This window comes from Falco peregrinus, chromosome 2, assembly GCF_023634155.1.
Source record: "Falco peregrinus isolate bFalPer1 chromosome 2, bFalPer1.pri, whole genome shotgun sequence".
Classification (NCBI taxonomy): domain Eukaryota; kingdom Metazoa; phylum Chordata; class Aves; order Falconiformes; family Falconidae; genus Falco; species Falco peregrinus.
In genome coordinates this window covers 33,615,103-33,642,633 of record NC_073722.1, presented here as the reverse complement: position 1 = coordinate 33,642,633, position 27,531 = coordinate 33,615,103, and the positions used below count along the sequence as shown (strand labels likewise).

Below are 27,531 nucleotides of genomic sequence, written 5' to 3'. Positions count from 1 at the left end.
ATATAATTTTACTACATGCAAAAACTGATTAATTTATACAAAACATTTTGGGGGCACCACTGTAGAAAAGTCAGCACAGCAGGAGTTTACTCTTCTGAAATCAGTAAAAGCATGAGAACAAAAAACCCAGATGTCCCTAGCAATCTTTTTGCCTCTACATGTATTTCAGATGATATTAAGGTTTAGCTCCCCAGTAGTCTGAAATGGTAACTGGTTTATACTGTCTTGCAATGCTGCATTCAGTGGCACTTAATGATTGCTTTCCACCTTTAGGGCTGATTTTTGAAAAAAATGAAGGCAAGTGTGAAAATATTAATGTCAGTTAAGCTGCGTTTTAGGAGGATGATGGAGAAGGAATTGTAAAAGTATAAATCTATTTGCTATATTGGAGACAACTGACAGGGGACTGGAAAATGATTTAAAAAGTTAATGGGCAATGCGAGCCAAGTCAGTTGAAACAGTTAAATCTGTAACAAAGTCTGACGGAAAAATGAATAATGTCTTCCATGGAGAGGCAGGCAGTAAGATTCAATTATTTGCCAGACTGGCTGTCTCCTTCCCAGGACACACATATGGTGGCTTTTCAGGCCACCCCTCCCGTGGGAACAGAGACACCGCTTCTTTACTGTGGAATAGAGGGTCCTGCAGAAGATTAGGCAGAGCTCTGCTGTGCCCAGGTGGCCCAGCTCTGACAGCCTGCTGCTGAATCCTGGCAAAGGACTAGAGCCTATTTGCTCATGCTGCTCTCTGAAAACTTCCATAATGGCAGTTTCGTGTCAGGGTGTTGACCAACCTGTCCCTGTCCAGGGGAACTGCCAGCTGACAGAGGTGGCTTCACCTATTTTACTCTTGGACTGTGGTGCTTGGTGACCCGTACCCAGCATGGCTGGAAGTGTGGGTGGCAGCCTCCGTGTTCCAGCTGGGAGACCCTAGCAAAACCAATTACCTCTGTTGAGCTGTTTCTCTCTGTTAGTCTGTGACCAAGGAAAGATTAAAGGTTGCAGAAGAAGCCAAGATGTGATTTTACTACAAATGAATTTCCCAGAAAGGCAGATTTCTTCACAGCTATTATAACAGTCATCCACCGCGACACAGCTGTTTCCCTAAGGGATCTGCTTAAACCAAAGATGTCTTTCAATTACTATGTATGTACTAGTAATAAACAAAACAAAATGAGAAACAAAATCAAAACCACTAGCCAATTAATATTTTATGGCAATAAACGTCTCATCTTCAGAATGCAATTTTGTGAATGTATAAGTCTGTGCATCATCTGAAAAGGAGACTGAAAATCCTTTGACATTTAATTTTTTTTTTCTCCTTACAAAAAAGTTCTTCATTATTAATAGGTCTTATTAAACTAACAGTAGCAAGCAGACAATTTCTCTCTGTAAAAAACAGACAGGTAGAAGCTGACCTTTAAACTGTTTGAGAAACAGTAATTTACTCATATTATATGAAGATTATTGTTTTGCTGATAACAATAAGAAGGACTCATTACGTATTTCTTATATATTCCACACTCTGGGTGACTTTAACAATGAAAAGTCTCATTGAGGGCTCTTCACGGGGAAAAGGGATTTGGCAGAATATGCAGGACAGGCCCCAAGTAGCTAGACATTATGAATGTATACTGTGAGCCATCACAACTGTGTTTTCTTGTTTAAAATAGCTTTTACATGAAATAGCTATTCAGAAAAATAACCAGCCTATGGTTCACTGCCTTCATTTGAATGTGACAGGTAAAATGCCTCAGCGTGTATTAATCTGATTTAAAATAATGTTGCAGAAGGAATAAGAAAAGATACGGTTTTTAACCTAAAGTTCTTTTCAATTGCATTGAAAATATTATTCCTAATAGTCTGTGCTGTGCGAAATCTGCTCTGGTGCTGAAGCGTTACTTGGCATGGCACATAGGGGAGTAAAGGGGTTATCTGTCTCCCAAGCAACATGTTCCACAGACACAGCGCGTACTGTCAGACCCCAGCTCACTGGCCGGTGGCTCTCTTGGCTATTTGTTGTATGGAGCCAGTATTAGACTCAAGGCTGAAGTGCGGTAAGGTATTGCTTTAAATGGGTGTAAAGAAGCCTTATAGATCCAGCCAGCGAATAGCTATAGGAAGATAAGGCAGCAGCACCCTGCAGTACCCAATGCTTAGAGAAAACATAAAAGTCTAATCCAATAAATATTGACAGACATTGTACCTTTTCAGTCAGCTTTGACAGTGGCCTTTATTCTTCAATTAATTAAATCAGCTTAGTTCTGGAGATTAATAATTAGTCACAGGGTTTTTTCTCCTTTTTAAGTGATACTTTTTAGAGCCCCCAGTGGTGTTTCAGGAATTTGTAGACCCATACTGTGGTGGTGGCTAACAGTTACAGCACTGACATCATTCATGCTCCAGGAAGACTGTGTTATTCTTTATTACCACGTACAACAACAAACTAAATCACCATTAATGAGTTCTGTAAGCAATCTTCAGATCATTTTGACCTGCCTTCTACATCTCAAATAGATCGTTGAAGTATGCTCATAAACTATGGGACTGTTGTGTGATGTCTTTGATATACACGCACTTAGGGAGTCCTGCTTTCCTCCTTTAAGCCTATTACACTTCCACTGCATACCACACCTTCACAATCCAGTAATTTATCATATACATAATAATTCTGAAGGAGAATCACTCCAGTTAATTGTAGTCCAGCCTCTCTCATGATTTTATCACTTCCAGGAGCAGCTGTAAATCACAAGCCTTTGAATTCATTTTTGCTACTTATTTTTTTAATGTCCCACTACTTTTAAAAGGGTAAGAAAGCAAATTAAAACACGTAGCATCAAAAAAATGCTACTTCTATTTATTGATTAACTTTCAAAACTATTTGCCACCATGACAGCAAGAAATGCATTCTTTTGAAATTCATTTGAACTCTCCCTTTTTCACAACAATTTTGCCTTTAATGTAATGCTTTACATAGAGTATGAGAAATATAAGCTACTTGGAGGTTGTTCCCATCCTCCTCTCATTTGCAATTGAAAAACATGGCATTTCTGACAACCACAGGATGACAGCTGTAGTGACTGAAGAAAATTATCTAAGCTTTCAATTCTAATAAATTTAAAAATAGCACTTTGAGAGATGCTTTCTCTCTTCTATCCTACTGCTGAATGAAAAACACCTGACTGGTGTCAAACTTAGGAGGAACTGACAGACATTAAAGGGAAAGTAGTTATTGATCATTTAGTGTCAGCTGATCTTCCACAAAACAAGCTGAAGCAGCTGATTGCTAGCTGAAATTACGATCACATACTAGCATTTTGGGGTGTAGGAGACATCTGCAACTAAAATGAAAAATTATCTGCAGAAATAATTTCTTAGAAAATTCCAACACCTATTGCAAGAACACAGTTGTAGTACTATGGAAAGTAAATGTGTAGAACATTTGCATTCTTCATTAGTCATAGAATATGCCCTCCCTAATTTGTTAAAAATATCACGTTACGTGATTCATTTCATGTACTTGATGAACATTTACACATTTAAAGGTATATAATTCAAGGAAGATTAATCATTTCCAGTCAGGAACTCATTTTAATTGTCATGAAATTACTACGCATACCAGTTACGCAGGTTGCTCTCTGTTGTCATCATAAAGTAATGTTTCAGAAACGGGAAGTTTATTAATTGGAAAAAAAAATGTGTGAGAGGAGTCATACACATATACAGCTGTATGAAAAATCAGAGTGCAATCCAGGTCTTTATAAAACATGAAGTTCAGGCACTATAGACTCAGGACTTACTCTACAGTCTTAAACAGTTCTCTGCAGCTTAAATTCTGTATAAGGTCAGTATAATTATTTTCAAATAGCCTTCTACTATAAAACTACTTCATTATATATTTTGCCTATTATATTTAGGCAAAAGTTTCAGAAGAGGTGAGTTCTCACATAAATGCTCTCTGTTAGGAACTGCCCACTATTGAGTTGTCCTGCAACGTAACTTAAAGAGTTTGGTACTTCTGTTTGCTTTTAAACCTTGAATAGTCTCATCAAGAAAAGTGCTACCTACTTAGAATGACTAGAGGGTAAATTTATATTAAAGGAATACATTTGGGTAGTAATCTAGAGATTTGAAATCAATTCCTTTTTTTCCTCCTTTTTTTCTTCTGCTATTCTTGCAAGTTTGGGGAATTAAAAACATGATTTAAATGTAAATTATCAAATATTAAAACAGATATTAAATAAGATAAAGCAGAAAACATCAAATCAGGTGAAAATGTACCTTATTCCATCAATTCACATTCCTACCACCCACATGAATTCCTGAGTTTTAGTTCTATGAAAAGTTTACATTTTTAGTTTCTCTCCATAACCACTAAAGGAAAATAAACAAAACCTCAATTCTAAATTATTAACTTTTTCATCCTTCCCCCTTTTCATAATGAGACAGAAATACTTATAGCAAAAATCCTCTATGCATTTTTTTAGTAACTAAGATTTCAGCTCGGAGAAATATTTTGCAAGGAGACCACAACTGCAAAGAAAGCAACAGAAAATATGAATGCTATTACTTATCTTTTAAAATATCTAAGTAAAGACAACACGGGGGGTGTGTGTGGGTGTGTGTTCCATTCATTTTTAGAATTAGACCCTCTCAACCATTCTCCAATACATTCCAAAGCAGAAGCAATGCTCTAATTTATGGATTCAATTATAAAAGGATTAAAGTAATAAAATTATTAAGTACATTTTTTCTCAGAAATATGCAACTGTGTAGTACAGTAGTAATACACTGTGAATCACTTGATGTTAAATAATGCTTCTTACTGCCTGCAGCGTAAGACTAGTCTTTATTGAAATAAGAATGAGGGAGATCATTCAAAAAACAAGTCTATAAAAACTGTGTTCTCAGTGTGAAGTAGTATAACATAGTTTCCAGGCAGCTTCCTGGCCATCTAGATTCTGCTACACTCCACACCAAACCAGCAATACCTGGATCAATTAAGTACCAGGGCACGCTTTAGATCTGCCTGGATTCATCTCACAAACAACATTGATCATACAACTTAAAAGTCCTCAAAACTATCAAAAAAGAAAATGATTTTTTGCCGAGGATAAATAGCATGCGACGAACCACCAGTGCTTAAACCACATTTGCAAATGTAGTTGCCTGAAATGGGTCACAAAGATCAATATTTCTGGATTTGAACTAAGATGGCCTGATCTTCAGAAAAGTTTCTCCTGAAATCTGTCACAATTCTCATAGTTCTCTACTTCTAAAAAAACCCCAGAGCAACTTTATTTATTCTTTTGCACTGGCGATTATAGGGTCCTTTATTTGAAAGCAGTTTTTTTTCAAATGTATACAGTAAATAACAATAACTATACTTCTCTGGGGAAACAGCAACAACACAAAATTCTAAACAGTTTAATATTTTTGGTATTGTATCCCCATCACCCTGCCCCAAATTTCCCCCAGTTCTTTCTGTTTTTTTTCTGCATGGCCATATATATATGTGCACAAATACATACATATATGTAGTAGAAGAGCAAAAATGAAGAATAGTTATAGCTTGCTTGCCCTGAGCCTGTGAAGCCTGCTGTACTTGTCTTTCAATCTTACCTACTCTTAAACGACTGCTATCATCAGCTCCTTAACAAACCCCTGTGATTCCTTCCTTGCAGTTCCTTGGGTGTTTAACCCTCTTAATGAATTAACCCATGACGGTTCTAAGCCCTCCTTAAAAACCGCATGCAAAATGTGCTTCCATTGCAATAACGCCTCTGGGCCCAACTGTGATTTATCTGTACAGCACACACTTCCTTGCCTTTGCATGTTGTTGCATGCAGATGTTAGGTCATTTGCCACCTCCTCAGCTCTGGAGAAGAGTTGAGGACCTGCCCTGTCCTGTTTTCTACTCATGTAAGCATTGCATTAAATGTCCTTTCACTCCCTCCCATCAGATGTCCCTGACGAGGATGCCAGGCAGAGTGAAGAAAAGGTGAGCTGCCGTAAGTACTGACCTGCTACTACTTGCTCCTTCTCAGCAGCAGAGAACTAGTAACAAGATTGCTGCTTCCCCGAGTCGCCAGCCTCCTCTCTGCCTGCTTCTGAAGCGGTCAAAGAGAAACAGCCCTTGAACTGCAAAGCCTTTAGGCAGAAACTCTCTGATTTTTTAAAATAAATGTCAATAGAATGGGTGTGACTACTGTCTCTGGTTATACAAATAATACAAAATTGCACAATTTACTAAAATTCATAAAAGCAAGAATTTGCTTCTAAGGATTTTACTTAATTATGTCTTTTCAGACACTTCTATTCAAGCATTCACCCATGAGATGTTTAACCTGGCAGAGAGAAAAGAATCTGAATAAAAAGCTTTTAATAACACTACCTTGAGCAATTTCATTTCCATTTGAAAAAAGTTAGAAACAAAAATTCATGGTAATATATGGGTACACTGTGAAGCATCCATTTATTGGTATTACTTTGAGCTTCTCTACTTTTATAAAAACAGCCTATACTTTTGTGTTGATTGCTATACTCAGGATGCGCTATTTTGTGCACAATATTCTGCTGAGAGTGATGGGCACATATAGCCTCTGTATATAGTATGACCTCTGTATATAGTGCAATTCATTAGACTTGTTCACCCGAGAAAACCAAGTAGAAGAGTCACAGTTTTCTGATGTACCTGAGAATCAGGGGCTAAATCCAATCCCAAAAGGATTATTGTGAGTTAATTGATGTGGCTCCATTTAGTGACTTCAGTAATGAGGATGAAAAATTGCCCAGAGGGAGAAAAAATGGAAAACGCTTCCCCCCGCCCCGCACCCCCGGCAATGTAAATCATATTACTTATTATTGAAAGGCAACAAAGAAACCTTTATTTGCATTGCATCGTTATTGAAATGTAAGAAGGAAGCGTCTATCTGCAATGTTAACCTATTAAAAATTTCCTTCAAGTTATTATTTATAATTTATTTTACACATTAAAATGAAAATTAATTTTATTTTTTATGTTTGGGAAAACAGAATCTCATAGAAAATCTCCACTCTTTAATAACAAAATAGCGTCTTATACTGAAATGAAAAGTGCATTCATATGACAAATATGTTGTATTAAAAGACGATTCACATGAGTAAGAGGTTGAGATATAGGACCTATATTTTGAACTATTTCAAAGGAAATACTAATCAGCAAAGAACTTTTTTTTAATTTGCAGCCTGTGAAATACTGCAAACATCCATCTGCTTGCACTTAGTACACCATAAATTGAAGTCTAAACTTATTTTCCATCTATATTTAATTGCATATGTGTATATATGTATTCTGTCTGCTATATATCTCATAAAGGAGTGTATTCCTCTCTATAAATATATATTCATAAATTCAAATGAATTATATTGCTCATAATAAACAAAGACACAGCAAGGTTTTGTCTTAAAAAGAATAGATAATATGAAGCATTTATAACTGCAGAAAGTATATAGGAATACAACATAAGATACTTACTATGCTACAGTAAAAATCTTAATGTAATTTATGTTACAACAGCTTTTTACTGGAATCTAAGATGAGACTACCTGCTTTCTCAACAAGAAAGTATATCCTAGTCATAGTAAAAAATAAAGATTTGGGTATTGACTGATGTCAACACATTTCTGGTTGGGTTTAGAGTGCCTTTTTCGTTTAAAAAGTCTCAACAGGTTGAAGCTATTTATAAATCTGTCACTCACCATGACCAGGTTCCAAACCTGGGTCCTAGTTTTGACAGTGAGATTAAAAGAGATATATCAATGTGTGTCTCTCAGCACTCATATGCCCTCACTACTTTAGTATCTGATGCAACTTTTAATCTATTTACTCTCCCAACAGCTGGTGAGATAACCAGTATAATTTTCACCATTTTCTAGAAGATTGCCTAAGGTCACAAAGGAAGGAATCATGACAGTTCCTGAATACCAACCCAGTTTTCTTACTATTTAACTGTGAGTATTTTAATTATGCAATTGAAGCTGCTGATAATTGGTACCCACCTGACAGAGAAATAATGAAGCACCTCATAAATAACCCAAAGTACAGTAAAAATATAGGGAGAGGCTGAATGCAGATTAGCCAATAGTCTAAGGATGATAACCACACTTACTCATGGAAAAATAACTAGCAGTTATGTATTTCAATGTAAATGATACCACTGTTCTACCACTTGTTGAAAGTGGTATCTTCCACCAGGAGTGATATTCCACATCAAGGGGAATATTTTTCTGCTGCCATCTCAGAGAGAGGAATTCATAATTATAGCTTTGCAAGACAAACGCTGGCCTACCCAGTTTGTCTTAGCTCAAATTTCATGATGACATGCAGAACCTAGAACTCCATATTTTATTAAGAAACAAAGGAATCTAAAGCATTTACAGTACAAGAAAGATATGGATCAAACTGCTAGTACATAGGTTAAACATTATGGCTGCATGTATTGCTAGGCTGAAACCAGTGCTTCTGTCACTGTGGATATCTGGAAAATCACAGCTTAGTGGTGTGTTCCCCATTAGATCACAGGAGAATACAGTACCAGTACATTTTTTATTTATTTATTTATGTATTTATTTATTTTTAGCATGGAATGCTACATTTCCTCTCCTTACACAGGAACGCTCAAATGTAATATGATTGGCACATGAAATAAAAATCTAATTCACTGAAACTCATGGGCCTTTCTATTTACTTCCCTAATTATTTTATTTCATGTTTTAAACAAAATTTGAGGTCCTCCTTACCTTGCTACTTATTTGTTTGGTGATAAGTCACTAAGCAAACAAACTCTTTTCCCCCCTTACTTCTGAACCATCTGTCCTCTAACTCATTTAATTTCACTCTCCCACTCCAAACTCAGCAGTTTTACCTGCAAGGAACAAACCTCCTTTGGGAGCATCATGAAACAGTGACTGGCCTGTTGCACTTCATTTTGGTTTCACTCATTTCAGTGAACTTTGATCAATATTCATCCTTCTACCTTTTGAAAGCCCCGTCTGTCTGAACAATGATTTTTTTATGTGACATAACTCATTCTTTCTTAAGTGATTAGTGGAAGGCTGAAAATGTACCCAAAATATGGGCAGGTGTCTATCAGAAATATTCGAGATCTGTTCATCTGTATACATACCCCAAAAGGAGACAAATACAGATCTGGAATCCATCCACCTACTTAGAAGCAAATATAAAATTATCAATCTGCCCAATATCCTGCCATTTTAATATGTAAATCTAGAGTATTCATCAGTTACATATTTTACAAACAAATAACAAATTGATCAGTAAGAACAATTTCATTGATTTTTTTTTTTTTTTTAATATTAAAATGACCTACTTGCACCTATGTCAGACCTTCCATTATACAGTTGTCCCTGTGGGATACCACAGCCATTAAAAGTTACTTAGTGTTAAAGTCTGGTAGGCACTGTCTCAATTTTAGATTGTTTCTCTCTCCAGCAAATGTACACACATGCACATAATCTACTGTTAGGCTATTTCTAAAAGTTCATAGACTACAGACTTTGGAAGGGCATTTTACATTTCTACAAACGGATCAGCCTGCTTTGTGCTTCTTTATACTGCTAAAGTAACATTAAGCAGTTATACAGCATTAAATGTCCAGATGAGACTGCAAAACCAGCTTCATGGCTGATTTTGCAGTTTTCCCCAAATGTAATTCCATAATAAGTTTTATTATGAGCTAAAATGCATACTAGACAATTAAATTATAGCATAATGACTTTAAATTATGTTATTATTTGCACATTACATGGAACAGATTCAACTGCTTTGTAAATCTTGATGTTTCATCTAGGTCTGCATGTAATCTGATACATAAATCTCTACAAAATTCACTATCTCCCTTGTCTCATTAATATAAAATGTCAAAGAATTCTGGTAAAAAACTGCATCAAACATGGAACAAAACTTCAGAAGTCAAGAGACCAAAGGTGACTACATCATTTCTACATCAGTGCACTACTATGGATGCATTTTTTCATTCAGTCATTCCGTCACTGAGCATATTTTATCTCGTTCTATAACGTTACTTCAGGCAACGATTATTTATGTCTTTGAAAATATAATATTCTAACAGTAAAGCCTTCTAGATTCTCAGCCCTAAAGTACATTAGTGATGAGGCAATGCTTTTCTCTCTTCACCTATGTCCAGCTGACCCAGTGTAGTTATTTTTCAGAAGCGTGCTTTGTCTTACCGAATCTCTGTCATCTTAAAATGAATTATTTTATGTGGAGCTACATTTTAAAAGCAGGCTGATCCTGAAAAAGTGACAGGGTGTAAAGGGAAAATGCATAAGCAGAGCATTCTGTAGAAAGCTCCCAGTATCCATCCTCTGGAATCCACACTAGTTAGATGTAGACTTTGCTACAGGTATCAAATATGTGTTGCCTGCCTTTATTTTGAGTGTTTATATTCTGTGAGAAAATACCTCCTTCCCTTTCAAAGGATATGTAATTTTGCCAGCAATGGCTGTTAACGATTGAATACTGTTTTCTGAATGATCTTTCCTTCATCTTCTGATTTCCTTTGCTGATAAAGAATCCATTTATTTTAGTACTCTGTAATAGTCAGATGGAGGGTTGGTCACACTTAACACATCTAGTTCATCCTGATAAAACCTAGTAATCTTTTTCTTTGAGTTCTAATTCAAATACATTTTACTGCAGTTGTTTCTGAAACATGGTTGTACTCAACAAAGGTATTCATAATGTTCTTGAACCATGACTGTAAAGTGGTCCTGCGAAAGATGCATCTGATCTAGTACGGAAGCAAAAGTGGTGAAAACCCAGACATCTTTGGGTGAATGATCTGCTTAACATGAATACTCAGCATCTCTTGAAGAAGCTTCAAATGATGCTCAAAAGTAACCACATCTTTGCAAAGATGAATACAAGAAGCTTCCCTACCTGCTTGAAAATACTAAATCCCTCAGGAGAAAACGACTATCACTAAGAATATTTTCTTGGAAAAAAAAAAATTAAGATTAGGAAGGTAGAAGTACAAGTGGAGGATCCAATGACTGAGTGGCACAGTGTGGCAAAAAAGAGCCCTCCCCATGTTAGGATGCAAATATACTGTGTGATGCTGAGCCAGAGAGTAAAGTTTTAGTACAGTGGGTGAATGCATACTAAAAAGAAAAGTTTTATCTAAGCAGTCCAGAAAATTCATAATGCCTGATCCTTCTGTGAACTCCCAAGTGAAGAGATAGCATGTAAGCTGTCCTTACAGACAGCAAGTCTTCCTGGTTTCTACCAGTATTTTTAATATCCCTTAAGTATTTCTCTCTACTTTTCACACAGGCAGTATCTAAACTTTTAATTCAGACTGGTATGGATGTCTTCCTCAGTGATTCAGATGATCTGGATGTTAAAATACCCTGGAGAAGTCCGTGAGCAGCAGTGGCTGAATAGATCACCATAAAGCAATAAGGCCTTCCTTCAAACTCTTAAATAACTTGTCCTATTTAATTCCTAGTTTGGTAAAAGCATAAGTTTAGCCTGATGCACGATTTCCCTGATTTTGACGTGAAAGAACGATTTTTGCTTTTGTTTACCAAGCACATTACACTTGTATGTGATTTGTGCATCTTATCACTATGTCCAGGTAGGAAAGCCACTAAAGTAAGAGCAAAACAAAACAAAATTTTCAGTTTCAATATCATTATGTCAAGAGTATAGTCTTATTACATAAGGTTAGTCAAGATGGTGCTTCCCAAACAAAGCCATGCTCCCAAGCCTGGAAGAGCCTAGTTTTTGTGGGAAGGTAAAGAGTAAATAGAACATCTTGAACAACCCTGAGCTAGATGTAAGAGATGGTTACAAGTTTCAGTAAGCTTCAGCCAGTTTTGCACCCAACATAAGCATACAGAAACACATATGTCCAAGAAGACATGTTCTTACAAATGAGCATATTGAAATTTGTAACAATTTTTACATCAATTTGGATCAAGATTGGATTTAAAGCAGCAACTTCATGCAGTTTTGCATTTGCTCTGAAGTAACTGTACTCTGCTGTGCAATCTATATGGACTGACTTTCCTACAGTGACCTTGAATCCATAATCTCTGTCAAGATTTACAAAGAGGGTTGGGGAAACACCCGAAGAATAAAGGTAATCCAGTTTTTTCTCCTCTGAGGGGAAGAATTACGCTTCTGGAAAGGTAATATTGGAACCTTAACACCTTTCATCTAGCTTTACAGTCTATGTGCACAACTGCAAATATATTTGATGCTGAAGGAATTATTAGTTCTCCTTTCTGGTGTGAAAGATGCACTAATGATCACAGGAAACCCAACACTACTATGTACCTTGATGCCATGAATTGGCACTGGGATATCAGCATACATGAACAGAATTTTTTGAGGCAGGTGATAGATACTTACTCAGAATAAAGTAGTTCCCTCAATCCTACAAGTGTCTCTGGAGAAGAAAAAAGACTAGTAGAAATGGACATTTCATCGTGTGAAAACCAAACAGCTTGCTGATAGCAGACCCTAATCAGGTGTTACGAGCAGCTGCTGAAAAAAAGGCAAGGGGACACGTACTGCTGTGTGGTATATTCCTTACCTTTCTGTTTATTGTGGAGTTATGCTACACCACATCCCATTTGCCTGAAAGAGCTGATGCAGGAGAGCCTGCTGGAAGCTGAACTTGTAGCACAGCCACCAGTGCATGGATAGGACATTCAAATCAGGATAATTCTTATCAGTCACATGTAGCCAAGGAGAAAACTCCCTTGCTTGTTGGGGTTCTTTTTCTTAGAATACTGTGAAGCAAGAATAAATTGTACTGCAATATGCCTGTCCCTATATCATTCATTTTCTAAGGGAGAGTCTCATACTGCGCTTCAGAGAATAGTTTAAACCTTACTGGTTTTGCTAAACCGTAAGTGTAACTAACAATATGTTAATACAGATGGTTGCAGATAGACCTAACCTTATCCTCTCTGCGCTTTTAAGTATCCAAGCTACAGAAGAGGCCACATTTTAGCATGCTAGTTTGATGGAACAGATAAATGCACTAATACGACTTGTGGACTGGAGGTGGCTTCTGTCCATCCAAATTAGTTTAGAAAGAAAAAAAAGAAGGTCTTTCTGTACCTGCACAGAGCAGAGATATCCTAAGACAGAAAACTATCTCTTATTTAAAGAAAATACCCACCCTCCACAATTTCCAAACTCTAGCCAAAGGAACAAATTGCTCTATCCCTTCTCAAAGCAGACTTTGCAGCCAAATATGTTTATTGATAACTGTAAGTGAACTGCTCTCTGTTTTACATCACAATAAGAGAAACTAAGGGTCAAATATTCCTACCTAGCACTGATGGTCTAATGAGCTAAAAGACATGCAGAGACCAGTGGGTCCTACTAGGTAAAAGATACTAACTTAGTAGGACATTCATATATCAGACAGGAAATTTATATCTGAATGAGCATTTGAAAGATAATAACAAGCTCTGGAAACTGTTAGAGATTAGTGGAAGGAAAAGGGGAGGAACAGCAGAGTCTAAAACAGATTGTGACTTCGATTGATTATATTACAAGCAAAAGAAAAACATTTCTGTATGAGGTGTTATACTTCAAAACATAATCAATGCATGATGAAGAGGCACAGAGTTTGTCCTTTTGAAGAGTTTGATTTATGTATTCCCCTGATGCTTACAAATTTGCTCACACCTATTTACATAAACTCTCTGTAAAGCTCCCACTTAACAGATATTCTGGACACACAAATAACCTGCATTTTGCCATCTCTCCCCTCCATGCTGCTGGTGGATGAACTGCATCTAAGCCTGATGCTGCTACTTTACTGCTCTGCTCCTTTGCTTCACTTCTGATCGCCTCCTCTCCTTCCCTTCCAGCTGAGGAACAAAACAAAAGCTTTGGAGGGAAGCTGCCCAGCAGCAAAGGTTTCAGACAAGGAAGCTGGAGGGAATGTATTGATCAGTGTCAAACCACTTTCAAAGTAATGGACAGAGAGGGAAAGGAGAGTTTTCATTCTGTTCTAGCAAAAGTGGTATTGATTGAATCCTGTCCTTATAACTGAAATATCTCACTGGCTCCAGTGAAGCCAGCTTTCTCTTCATTCTGGTCTCTCTTTCCTGCTTGTCAGAAAGTGGACAATGGATGAAGTAGAAGAAACAGTCCCTAGACTGGGACACAAGATCAAATCATGTTCCCTGTCCTGCCAAACGCTGAACACCAGAATAAAACTAAGCAGATTGCCTGGATTCTCCTACTTTCCTGTGGAGGAGTGATGGCAAGTCAAGCTCTTCTCTAACTCCTTAGCTATGTAAAGGAGGGTGGCTGTCCCTCATAGTGCAATAAGTGGCCCATATTTTTGCTTGTTCAGTTGAAAGTCCACTTTTGCAGGAGGAATGACTGCACACGGTGAAGAAGCTGTACTGAGTGAAACACTTCCAGTAGCTGTGTTAAAGAAGAAATTCTTCTGTGAGTGTACTATTGCTTTATCTTTGTTAATTTTAAAAATAATACTGAAAGTGCCTGGAATACAAGATGTAGGGTATTTTATATCTCATTATAAATGACTGTAAAAATAAACAATAAACAAGCTGTCGTATTTTCACAGTACAGATTAAGGACTGTAGCTGAAGCTACCTCTACACTTCTGTGGACTGGAAAGATGCAAACATTCCAGTTACTCAGCCCATGATGTTTTTTCAGGATCACTTTAGTTCTTCTCACCTTTCTGGTGCTGAGTCTTGGTGTGGGCTTAGACAAGTTGCTCTGCTGGTAGAAACTGCCATAATGCATCATCACAAGCTGACTAAAATCTGTGGAGCTGCAACAAGTTTAGCGATTAAGGATTTTTCATTTAGCAGTCTTCTCTGTCTTGTAATTGCCAAACATCGGGACAAGCATGCTGCCCTGTCTTCCAGCGGTATTTTCAAAATAAGTCAATATATCTGGGATATTAGACAAGCACGTTAAGGTATCAGAAAGCCTAACTCTGGTAACAGATCTGTTTATGGAATTACTAATTAGTTTAGAATTAAAAAAGTAATTTTATTATTCCATAACCAATGCATTACATAGTAACACAGCAAATGTTACACATTCCCACCACATACAGTTTTAACAATGATTTATTTCAATAGTTCAGTAACTGTAAAAGTGCCGCGTTAAATATTTCACATTTTATCAGCACACTGAACAATTTTATGAGGTGATGATGTGAATCTACATCCATCAAAGACCGTATTCCATGATGAAAAGTTAATGTTTCAGAAAACTGGAGTGCTCTTCTTGTCTGTGTGATTCTGACTGAAAGCAGTTACACAGCAAAAAGGGTTGGTTTGGGTTCATATGACCAAACACACTGACAAAAGCAAGTACTTTTTGAGTAAGGACTTCAGCGTGTGAATAGCTTTTGTTTACTACAGCAGCCCACACCAGACATTTTGTTAAGAAGTTGAAAAGTTGACAACAAAAGATCTCATTAATAACTAAGCTAAAATAGCCTCTTTCTATAAGATGTGGGAACCCCCCCTCACTTTGCAGAGAAATAAAAATCCTAATACATTAACGTGAAGCAAATGAGATGACCCATATAGTATAGAGCAGGCAGAAATCTCAGCAAGCAAAGAGGAATTTTAAAACATATATTCATTATATATGTATTTTAAATATCCACATTTAATGTTGGCATCTATGTCTTTTTTGAAAGGTGTTCAGACTTGATCCTAAAGCTTATCCTGTAGTAACAGTGTTCTGCATTTACCCATGAAATGGATTTTTAAAACACAGATACTGACACAGAGCGAAACTCTAATTGCACCACAAATCAGAAGAGCAAAACATGTAACAAACATGAACTGAACCAAGATCCTCTTAATGTATCAGGTTTTGTAAGAGTGAACAGCTTTCAAAGGCAACTGACAGGTGTTACGTTCACTATTTTCCATCTTTCTAATAAACATCCCCTCACAGACACCCAGTAATGCACTGTAAAATATAAAACTTATGCTAGTATCTATTCCCATTTTTGATAACAAAGTAAAACCAGCAGAAGTAAACTAGGATTTTTAGTCTGGATGTTATTTTTTTTTTCAACGCTTTACATTTCACAGCTTTTATATCTGATGCTAAGTCTGTTTTAGCAGATCAGACACCACACCTACAAACAGCACAAACTGCGAGTGAGTGACCACTTTACCTTCTGAAAAATCAATCAGTCCCAGCAAATGAAGCAGCTTCAGAGATGCAAATATAATCACAACAATACCCACTGTTTGCAGTCCCTCCGACTCCCATTCAAGGGTCAACATTCTTCCAACAGGCAAATCATTCCAGTCCTTACACCGGTTCACAATCAGAGGGAAATTAGAGGATTTTACCAAGAGTTTGCTTTGAAGAAAGTTGCAGTGGTGTAAAGCAGTGCTGTACTGAGCCGTGGCGATTCACCAGCTACTCTAGCTGAGACAAAATACTAGATAAAGCCCCGCATCTTACGCTTCTCTAAGCGTTTGATTTCATCAGTACCGAGTCCTCTTAGAAGGCTGAGGTGGACCATGAACCCCTGGGTATGACATTGTATCCAGTGAGCAGCGTTACTTCAGGGCTGCTGGAGGAACATCTGTGTCGGAGCTGGAGACTTGGCTGTGTCAGTGCCAAGAAGAAATGCTCCCTGGAAACTTGCACTAGGGAGCACGCTGCTATCAGCACTCTGCACTCCAGCGCTTCCAGACACGGGCTTTGTGACTCTCCCCCAGCTTCACAGCCCTTCCCCAGCTTCTCCTAGCACAATTTTTGTTAAGTTTGACAAATGACAGTTTGCTAAAGACATACATCTGTTTTCATGTGTGCTAAATGCTGCGTGTCAGAAAACTACTGCCCTCTGCATTAGAAGGAATAATGTTTAGAGAAACACTGTCCCTTCCTCTTCTTAAGCATCACCAGAATCTAATTAGAATTTTCAGTGGAAATGAGAATGGAAATTAAATACACATCAGCACAATCAGTGATTCCAGATAGCAAAATATAGTGCTGTCAAGGAGACATGCACTGCCCAAACCCCTGTTCCATAGCCAGGAAGAATGTATTATTTATTGATTGAGAAAAAAAACCACAGTGCTTTTCTCCCTAAGGGCATGAACCTAGAAGTGCTGAATCCCAAGCGCATATATATATATGAATGGGGAATGAGATGTTTTCCACAGCTCCTGGGAAGATCTTGCCCAGGTTATGCATCAGGGAAAACAAAAAGGGGGGGGCTTATGATCCCAGCTGATTTATTGGATAGTCTGTATAAAACTAATTGTCCTGTGTTTATTAATGTGATTACCAAGAGGATACCCAGTGCGATAAATAGGCTCTGAAGAATATTTATGTATGTGATGCATAAATATTATAAGGTTAGGCCTAAATGCTTATTCGTGTGCCCATTCTAATAATTTAACTAAATCCTGTCTGCTGGCATAAAGACACTAAAATAAAGTGAAGTCTCAGAAAAAATAATTCTAGACTTCCTTGTTACTGAAGAAATATATATGATCTAACACTAAAAAAAAATCTCACAAATGATGCCAAATATCAGCCACTCATCTTGGGTTGCTTAACTCTTTCCATTAGAAAAAAAATCTATTGCCTTTCCAGAAGCTGAGAAACTTTTATTTTTGTTCAGAAAACCATTACAATTTTGAATCAGCATAATAACAAATTGTAATGTTAAAAATCTATTGTTTATGGACTATCAGGTAGAGAAAGAAAAATGTAATCTCCAATTTACTATCAGCTTTTTTTTTTTTCTTTGAAGGATGTCTATTGAATTATAATAACTAATTGGTGTCACACATTCTTCTACACAGGCAGGCATCTAGAATCCAAATATTTTTGTTAATTCAAAAAATCGCATGTATACTTCTGTTAATTTTAGGTTATATCTATACAATAGATAAGCAACAATATTCTCTGATTTTGCTCTTCTCTCTGTTTAATACTAGAATATAATGGGTTCTGTATTATTTATATATGTTCTCAATCTGGAACATCAGTTCCTTTCCTTATTATCCTGTAGAGCTAAAACTGTCTGAGAGGACAGCACAATAAAAATTAATCAAACCAAGTACACTAACCCCCATTTGCACCTTCCAAACATGTCATTACCTTTGCATCATATTGTCAAATAATTATTCAATATATTTGCATATTAATTCTATTCCTTTTAAAGAAAATTAATGTTTTGTTTCCTCTTTAAAATTTCTAGTTGTTCCATGTAATCTCCTTTTAAGGCTCTGACATGTTCATCTTAACTCATTCTCATCTCTTGACTTCTATTTTCTCCTTGAGTTTATTCCTATTTTTTTTCATCTTTTCCTCAAATTTTTCTTCTTTCTCTCAAACATTCACAATATTTCAGCGTTTAAATATTTCAGGTGATCCCAGGATGGGAACTTTGATCCATGTTATTTTACAGGAATTACAGAAACAACAATCCTAATATAATGCAGATAATTTTACCAAACAATGAAAGAGATTTATTTACTGTTAATAAACAGTATCAGGGAAACTATTAAAATGGAGAAATCTGTCAGTCTACATTGTCCTTTCATGCAGTAGGTCCAGACTGCCTTATGTTCTCCAGTTGTCCACTCTTGGGAATAGAGGCCCTTCAACTCTACCACTGAATGTGCCAACCCACGTGTGGAAAGCCACCCAGCAAGAAGTGGTCCCAGCCATAACCAGTGTCTTGTTTTCTGCTTTCACACAAGTAGACCTGGATCCCTTCGAAAAAATGAAAGGGCCGGAGATTATGAATTTGATGAGTTTTAGGGGCCAATTCTACCTGCACAGCTTATGAGTTAAAGAAGAATTTTTAAAGAAAAAAACAACCCAAAACCTCCTAAGAACATTCAGTCAAATTAATGTAACTGATTACATTACATTGACTTCAAAGATTACCTCCTTAAAAAAAGAAGTAGACTTTTCCTGTTGTTTCTCATGATAGTTCTCTAAGTTAGGGGAACTAAACACAATCTTTGTGAATCTCCAAGTTTTTAGTTTCAAAAGTAAAGCAGTAAGGATAAGAAACTATGTGGAAAGGGAAAGGAAGGGATGTATGAAATGTTTTCTTTAATGCATCATGCAACAGATTCAAACAACAGCGTGCCTTACAGAGGTGAATTCTTCTGGAAGTAGTTCAATCAAAAAAATTCCATGCCTCAAAGTATTGGAAAATGAAACCAATCTTGAACAAGGAGATAATAAAATCCAATTATATATAGGGCATCTCTTTGTATTCTGATCCCTTCCTAAATTCATAGTTAAGTGCAATTTCTTTCTCATACTCTGTATTTTGTTCAATTATTTCAAAATAAATATTTCTTTGACACGTCCTTATAGGGTATCTATATTGCCACTACAAACAAATTTTAAAGCCATTCAAAGAAAAGGAATTTCTCATCAATATGATGCCCAGGATACAAAAGAAAACACCATCCTTTACACAAAGCTCTGAAACCAGGGGCTGATGGACTGTAACATGAGCCTAATCCCTAATTCCTGTCTTTCCCTAATTCCTGCTTTCATTTTTGACACTGCAATGCATTCCACTGATGATTTAATGATATATTTAAGTTTGCATAACTTTCTTGTGATTCTTCAATAGGCATGGGAAAAAAAAAATATTAAAAAGCTATCCCAGCATTGTTAGGAAGCTATCCCATCTGAACAGCGCATCTTTCACTGACTGTAAATTCCTCTCCATGAAGATTTGAAGCAGAACCTTTATTGCTTGCTGGAAACTCAAGTGCTAAAACCTTGTGGGTTTACCGAACTACTAAGTATGGGAAAGTATATTTCCCATAGAAACCAAAGAAAAGAAACTCCAATACACAGCACTCCTGAACGAGCAATAAACATGCACAGAAAAATATAGTATTAGGCTGATTTTCCCCTTCACAAAGTAAGGGTCTGTAATGCTGCAGCATAAGGCTGTGTGGATGCAGATGCATAGCAAGGCATGGTGCTCCTCAAAGGACAGAGTGAAGATGTTCACAGCCATGGACCTGTTCCTGCCAATTCCTTCCCCCTGGTAATGAGAAGCACAAGCTTTTCTCTCCCAAGTAAACAGACATGAGAAATCTGTGTCAAAGTGCTGTAGGAGATACTTCTTCTCTCTGGAACCACAGATCTCAAGTAATTTCTGAACTTGACAGAGTAGATCTGCCAAAATTAGTGAGGTCTACAAGAATAATCCCGTTCTGGAGTCCTTACATTTTCCCCCCAAAAATCCCAAGTAATTACTGGCAACTCTAACCATCCTGAGTAGAATGATCTACGTATGGAAAGCAATCATATAAAAGACACCTTAAATATGACAGTGTATTTTGTACTAAGTAGATTTTAGATCTGATTGCTATGTACTTGTAGAATACCTACAATTTTCCCCTTCTGAATTAAAAAATACTCAGAAATATTATTCATAAAGCTTAGATATGGGAAATTGAGTTTTAATAATTTCAAAGTTCCCTAAAACCAGAGAAGATCTGCCATATCAAAACAAACAATATTCCACCTAATTGAACACATCACAAGTAGCAAATGCTTGAGAGTAACGCGTAGGATGCTGTGAATTAAAAATTAAGGAATAAACCATTTTTAAGACCTAAAAATAGCCAAATAATAATTCTATGATTAGTGTATTAGGATACAAAACTTCCCTATAATTTTATATGATTACACAGTTCTTTCAAAATTATCTGGTATTATCATACTTCTTTTATATACATTGGTAATCTTGTTTAATTTCAGTAAACTCTTAGGTTTTAATTACAACCTGTCACTGTAACTAGCACAGTAAAATGAAGCGTGTATTTTTCTTTTGATTGCTTTAGTTTGTATAAAGAATTTTTTAGTTATTTTTATTTTAATGCTTATAAGAAGTTTTCACTGTAATTTATAAACTCTTCCTCTTTTCAATGTCTTCTGACTTTTGTGCATGAGAGCAAAGAAATACGAATGCCTACCTGATTCCAAATACATTGAAGTGTTTTATCCCTTTCCACTATATTTTGGTTTTAACATCTGCTTGTAAACAGTATCAGTCTTCTCAGGCTTTTGTCAGAGAGAAATCACTTCCTACTGAAAATTATTTTCATTTCTCTTCTGCGCAGACATTGTGGATTTGCTGTTGTCTAATGTAGAATGGGGCGGATCAAAGTTGAACAGTTTTCAAGGCAAAGATGTGTTATTATTCATTAACTGACTTGAATTACACACATATATATATATATGAAACTGCTTTCCTAAGTGATGAAATCTGCCAAGTATTGTAACTAATTTGGGGTGGTGTGGTGGTGGGGGGTGTTTTGTGAGGCAAGTTTTAATTGGCTAGCAGTAATAGTTCATTAGACTCTATTTGATAGTTTCCCCCAACGTAGCTGAAAAAGGAAATTGCTGATGAGTTAGAAATAGAAACAAAATTTGGAAGTATTAATTAGTTGCCCTTCTTTCTGTACTCTTTTTTCCAGAGGGAAATGTCAGTCAGCCAGATGAGAAAGAAATTGTCAAATACAGAAAGGGCACCTATGTACAGGTCAGATGAACTGCTAATCTTCAGCTGCTTCTTCATGCCAGATCTGAGCTTATTAGGGAAGTTATTTGGTGGATAATGAACTTAATCATCTGATTAGTCAGCGAGTAAGAAATCTGTTCACATGAAATAATCTACAGTTTTCTACACAGAAAAGTTTCTATTTTAGATCTGCAGAAGAAAACTATGGCCAATAAAAAGCATTTTGAGAACCAGGAGAAGCAATAAATTTATGCATATCCTTCCAAGAATTATTCTCAGGTTAAAAGAACTCGTATTTTTTGAATGCAACACCTCCTGCGTAGGCTGCTACAGCTAATCACAGAACACTGCCTACACAAGTTCTCATAAAATGCTTAGAAAAATGAGACTAATGTACAGAATCATGTTGCTTGTGTAGTCAGTGCTACAGCTACTGAAGAGCCCAATGTTGCACTTGCAGATTACTTACCCAACTGAAACTGCAGGGGAGCTTGCGCTGGTCAGAAGTGCTAGGTAGAGTGTAATTGCCCAAGATTAAATTTGTCAGGCTTCATACATAATCTTTAATATTTACACTAAGTGTCCTAGATCTTTAATGACTGTAAGTGAATATAGGCTGAGAAAGAAAAAATTCAACACCTGTACAAGCAAGATAAGATTCACTTGTTTGTAATCAAGGGATAAAATACGGTAGCCAAGCTTCTGAAGGTTTGGTCTCATGCTTAGATGTAAATTACACTGAAATAATATCACAGCTATAGCTGTATAAAGTTGATTTCCTCATTTTAGTAGTCTGGTTCTAGGCTATGGTATGGGATTTAATTACTTTATTCCTCTTAATTGTCACCTTCTGAGTCTCACTTGCTCCTAAGAAGCTTTTGTTCTTGCTTTGATCTAAATCAAAGGACTGCTGCTATTACCGATCTGAAAACAAGAGCTGAAAAGAATCCCACAAGACAACCATTACCAACTCCCCCCGTGACATAGCAGCTACAGGTCATTTCATTTTTCTATAAAATTAATTGATCTAGTATGTTCTACAATTATGCTTAAAATAGCTAGTATGCAAGTGGATTGTAAATTAAACGGCACGGCCATGGGAGTAACAGTAACATTTTAATTTATTAAGCTTTCAAAAAACATTACAGAGAGGCTATCTCTTTCCTAAACAAGATTAAATTACATTTAGTAATAGTAAGTAATGAAATTCTGGTTTCCTTTACTGCAAGGCCCACTGGCTTGTTTGACAAACAAAATTATTCCTAAATTACGTGACTATGGCTTCAGCCTACAGACCTGTTTTTCCTTTTCTATTGAATCATGCTTGATCTTGCAGCAGCAGGAATTGCCACTACCATGTTTGTAAGCATAAAAGTATGCCTATGCAGGAGAAGTGCAGTATAATGGAACTACTAGGGCTCAGTCAAACCCAACTACTTTATTAGCTATAATACAGCTGTGTCATCCTACAGCTCAGACTGGGTTAACCTAATCAGCAGAGAATCATCAGTACAAGTAAACTTGCCCCCCAAAAGCTTGCTGTAGATTGGCTCTAACATTAAACGATTGTTGTTTCTCTATCCATTGAACTACTTGAACGGGAGTGCAAAGTGTATTTTTAAGAAAGTTGAAGCCCAAGGCATGCCTCAACTGTACATCTTTAATTCCCAGCCCTTCTTTTTAAGTATTATCTGAGTAAATCTTTGACCTACCTTCCTCTGACTAACACTGCATGTAAGACATGCTTTTCCTGCTTTTAACAAAACATATTTTTTTTTCCTGCATGACCCTAAGCATCTTCAGACTTTCCACATTTGGAAAGAACACGGTAATAGCAGTGCCTGACATGCTGATTTTCATCTTTCACCACTATTTTTGTAATTATCCATGGAAGAAAGAGGACACCATTAGCAACCATTTTATTTATGCAAACAAGTAACTAGAGGGAAGCCAGATCAAGCTGGTAGAAATGATGGGACAGAGCAGCAGCATTCACAGCTCCATACTCAGCCATTTTCCATTAGCCAAATTTTGAATATAGCTACTTATGCTTGCCCATACACCTAGGAAGCTACATTTTTATGGACTGTGCAGTTAGATGACCTCGGATGAGTTCCTATAGAAAGGGACATGTTTTCTGCTGCGATGAATGAGAAAACAAATGAACTCTGCATGCTAGTAATAAAAGCTTAACGTTCTAGTAACCAACAGGAATATTCACCATCCCAACCTCCAAACCAACCATCTATTAATTTAAAATCCTGAAACTATCCCGTACAACACCTCTATTTCAAAATTGCCTGGCTCCCTATGGTTCAACAAATGGTTAGCAACTAAGCTGAAGAAAAAAAGACTATCGAACATGATCACAAGAACATCACTATGTGCAGCTCTTTTCTTGTGATGCACCTGTCTTCCTCTGATGTGAAATACCCCATGTACAATAAATGTTCTATTTCTCTCCTTGGCTTTTAGAAAGGTGAAGCACTGTGGGTTTCCATAGCAACGGAGCGTATTATAAATGACGTCTGAAGTGGCTGACATATTTCTACGTTTGATGTACTTGTTAAAACATGAGTGTATCTGCCCTATAAAGATGAGCTATAATAAATTTACAAATATTAAATGTCTGCAGCACATTCATGAAACATAACTAAAAAAACCCTGTAACCATAATTTTGTCCCTCAGGTGTATGTAATAAGGCTCAGACTATATATAACATATGCACAGATTTTACTATAGGTCTGCCTTCCATTCAGAATTATGCAACATTCAGAAATAGCATCTGCTTGCATATTATTGTTTAATTTATTAACAGCTTCTAAAGCATGTCATTGTTGTTTGTTTGTTTTTATTTATCACTGACAAACCCCCCCACGGTTTATCAGATGAGGCCACACCTGGAGTACTGTGCCCTGTTCCCAGTACAAGGGAGACATGGACAGACTGGACAGAGTCCACTGAAGGGCCACAAAGATGCCAAAGGGACAGAAGCACCTCTCCTATGAGGAAAGGCTGAGAGAGCTGGGACTGATCAGCCTGGAGAAGAGAGGGCTCAGGGGGATCTCATGAATGTGTATCCGTATCTGAAGGGGGGTTGTAATGAAGATAAAACCAGGCTCTTCTCAGTGGTGCCCAGTGACAGGACCGAGGCAACAGGCAGAAACTGATACCTCTGAAGATCAAGAAACACTTTTTTACTGTGAGGGTGACTGAACACTGTCTCTGGTTGCTCAGAGAGGCTGTGAAGTTGAACGCTGAATAGATGTTCGAAAGCTATTTGTCACAGTGCTGGGCAACTGGCCTTAGGTGGCCCTGCCTGAGCAACTGTGTGGGAACAGATGACTTCCAGAGGTCCCTTACAACCTCAGCTGCACTGTGATTCTGTGATTTACATTCCTTCCAATAGCATTTTAGAACTTCCTTTTCTGAGCAGAACCTTTTCCATGTGATCTAGTTTTTTATATTATACAATTTGATTGTTTTTTTTAGGCAATAATTTTAGGGTTAAATCTAATTCCAAGTACACATGAAAATAAACCTTTTAAGGCCAGACCTTTTCTTGCTTCTGGACACTGAAGACTTCTTTTTTTTTTTTCAATGTAAGGCCTGAAATTCACCCAGAGTGAATGGGTTTACTGCTGCGAAACGTTAGGAGACAAGGATATAAAAACATATAATCTCCACACTGGAAGGAAAAGGACCTTTTCTGCCCACGCCTTCAGAGATTTCACTCTTTTGGGAATCTGAGGGTTCTAAAGCCTTCTAATTCCCCCGTCAAAAGTATAAGTTCGGCAGAGTACTAATACTTCAGGAAATTTAAATGTTTTCTGAGCCACACTCCCATTCTTTCACAAAAGAAAGAGAGAAAAAAAAGTTATGGGGAAGGGTTGGAAGAAATAGTATAACTTGATGTTTCTCAGCTCCTAATAAAGTTTTTTCTTAGCTTACAGCCCTATGCCAGTGTAGGAACCTACAGTGATATTTGAGGATCCATGCAACACAATGAAAAATTTTCTGCTCCAGCAATTTTGCTGTTCTAGCACTCTGGAACGCAGCAGCAGCAATATACAACCAAACCCTGAGGGGAGCAATGAGCTTACAATGCCTTATCACTTAAGTAAGTAAAAGGATGGTTACAGCTTTTCCCTGAGAAAGCATTATAATGTCCAACTAACTGCAGCATCACGAGGTCCTTGTATATGCTGAAATAAGGAAAGTAACAGAATACAGAAGTACATCTTGAATCTTCAACAAAAATTGAGACACCACTTTTGATTGTGTTATGCTAGTGCAGCGGTCAAATCTTTAGTAGGTTACTTTGCAGGGTTTCCCACAGCCTCTCTATAATATTTGTGCTTACAGCTCAGATAAGCAGATATTCTGTTACGCACAGTGGGTTTGTGGGTCCCGAGAAGTTTGTTTTCACGTGCTTCTTGACATGCATATGACCCTAACTCCATAAACGAGACACTTGCATGGCTTCCTCCTGTTAAACCAACATGATTTGGAGCTGGCTGGATATTTAAGCCATTTTCAGCCATTTTGAAGACGAAGAATATTTTTGCTGCCATTAATACTCCAGCAATCATTTCCCCCCAGTAATCATCTGTGCACCAGGCTATGAATTTTAATTTCTCAGATTTTCTCAGAAGATTCCCTAGCTTTCCAATCAATGTGTTCTTTTCTGAACTCATGCTAATTAGGCAAAATAGTTATATGGAAAAAGTTTAGTAACTAGTTTTTCGGTAGAGTTCAATTAGTCAAGAGCAAGATTGTATGATAAGACAGCCAGTCATAGCCTTAGCATTTCATTAACATCTTCCTCACATAAAAACAATATTAAATATTTATTAATATTGTGTCTTGATTATTGCTCAAAGCAAATATATTTCAGCACCCCTTCCCCCCCCAGCCTTAGATGCCCATGTACACTCTTACTTTTCAGAAACGTGTATTTCAGTTGAGGTACCCCAAGAATGCTCCAAGACTTCAGCTCGGTCCCTCACTGCAACTGATGCTTGTTTTTGTAATGTTTATTTTAAAACTTATTCTTAGAGATCTTCCTTTGCTAATAGTGACAGTAATATATGCTGTCTTTCACTGAAGCCACTCTGTGGTACACCAGAGAATAATTAGGCTGAACAGGTCTGACAGTTTGTTGCTCTGTCCCTAGCATGTCATCCCTTCTGCAGTTGCTTTGGTGCTTGTCTGATACCATGTGAGCTTTCACAGGTTGTTAAATCAGACAAAACATAATTTGACAAAAACAAGATGAAGAAGAGGAAAAAAACCCAAAATTAAAGTAGCACTTTTGTCCTCTAGATACTTTGCAAACAGTGCTCATTTCACTTTTGAGTACTGGTCTCATGGTTATAGTCCAAGACACAATCCTGTGCAGGCTCAGTAGAAGGACAAAAGACAGACTCTAATGGTGAAACAGCAGGCAAGCAAGGAAACAAATCCTGGGTGGGTTTTAACTGACACAGCCAGCACAAGGATATTACAAGAGAACGTCAAAATTTGCTGTCGTGCCAGTTATACAAATAAAAGTAGTAGCCAAGCAGCAACAGCGTTTCTTGCTGTGTAGGATTCAATGAGATACACAGCCCAAGTGTTCATATGCAGTAGCAGAAAACCACAGTTGTCCAACTTTGTATTTTTAACGTGTTTATGATTAATCCTGATTTACATAAGTATACAGGATCCCTTTATAGAACTAGTACCTCTGAAAGGTATTCCTTAAATTTTCTGATTTGGATCCTGGCTGTAGGAAGAAGTTAAGTTTATATTATATGGTGTTCAGCCAACGGGTAAATTCTCTCGGTGAATTAAAATCTAGTACATTTTATCTTCCTAGTGAATTACACTGTCTAGCATACCAAGGAAGATATGTATGGTATCTGCTGTGAGTCGCAAGCTAACAGAACACAGTGGCTGT

The 27,531-nt window shown here is 37.0% G+C and overlaps 1 protein-coding gene across 7 annotated transcripts in view; it reads right to left on the bottom strand.

Annotated features, from left to right (window-relative positions):
• The window catches only part of KCNIP4 (potassium voltage-gated channel interacting protein 4), a 430,009-nt gene that overhangs the window by 83,272 nt on the left and 319,206 nt on the right, over nucleotides 1-27,531 (bottom strand). Inside the window, exon 1 of one of the 7 annotated variants that reach the window (XM_055797238.1) lies at nucleotides 16,232-16,360. The exons of the other annotated variants lie outside the window; for them this stretch is intronic. Within the exon in view, the coding sequence (XP_055653213.1) occupies nucleotides 16,232-16,343 (112 nt within the window). The 5' untranslated portion in view covers nucleotides 16,344-16,360. Of the gene's footprint in view, nucleotides 1-16,231; nucleotides 16,361-27,531 lie in introns of those variants that run through there. 7 annotated transcript variants of the gene reach the window in all.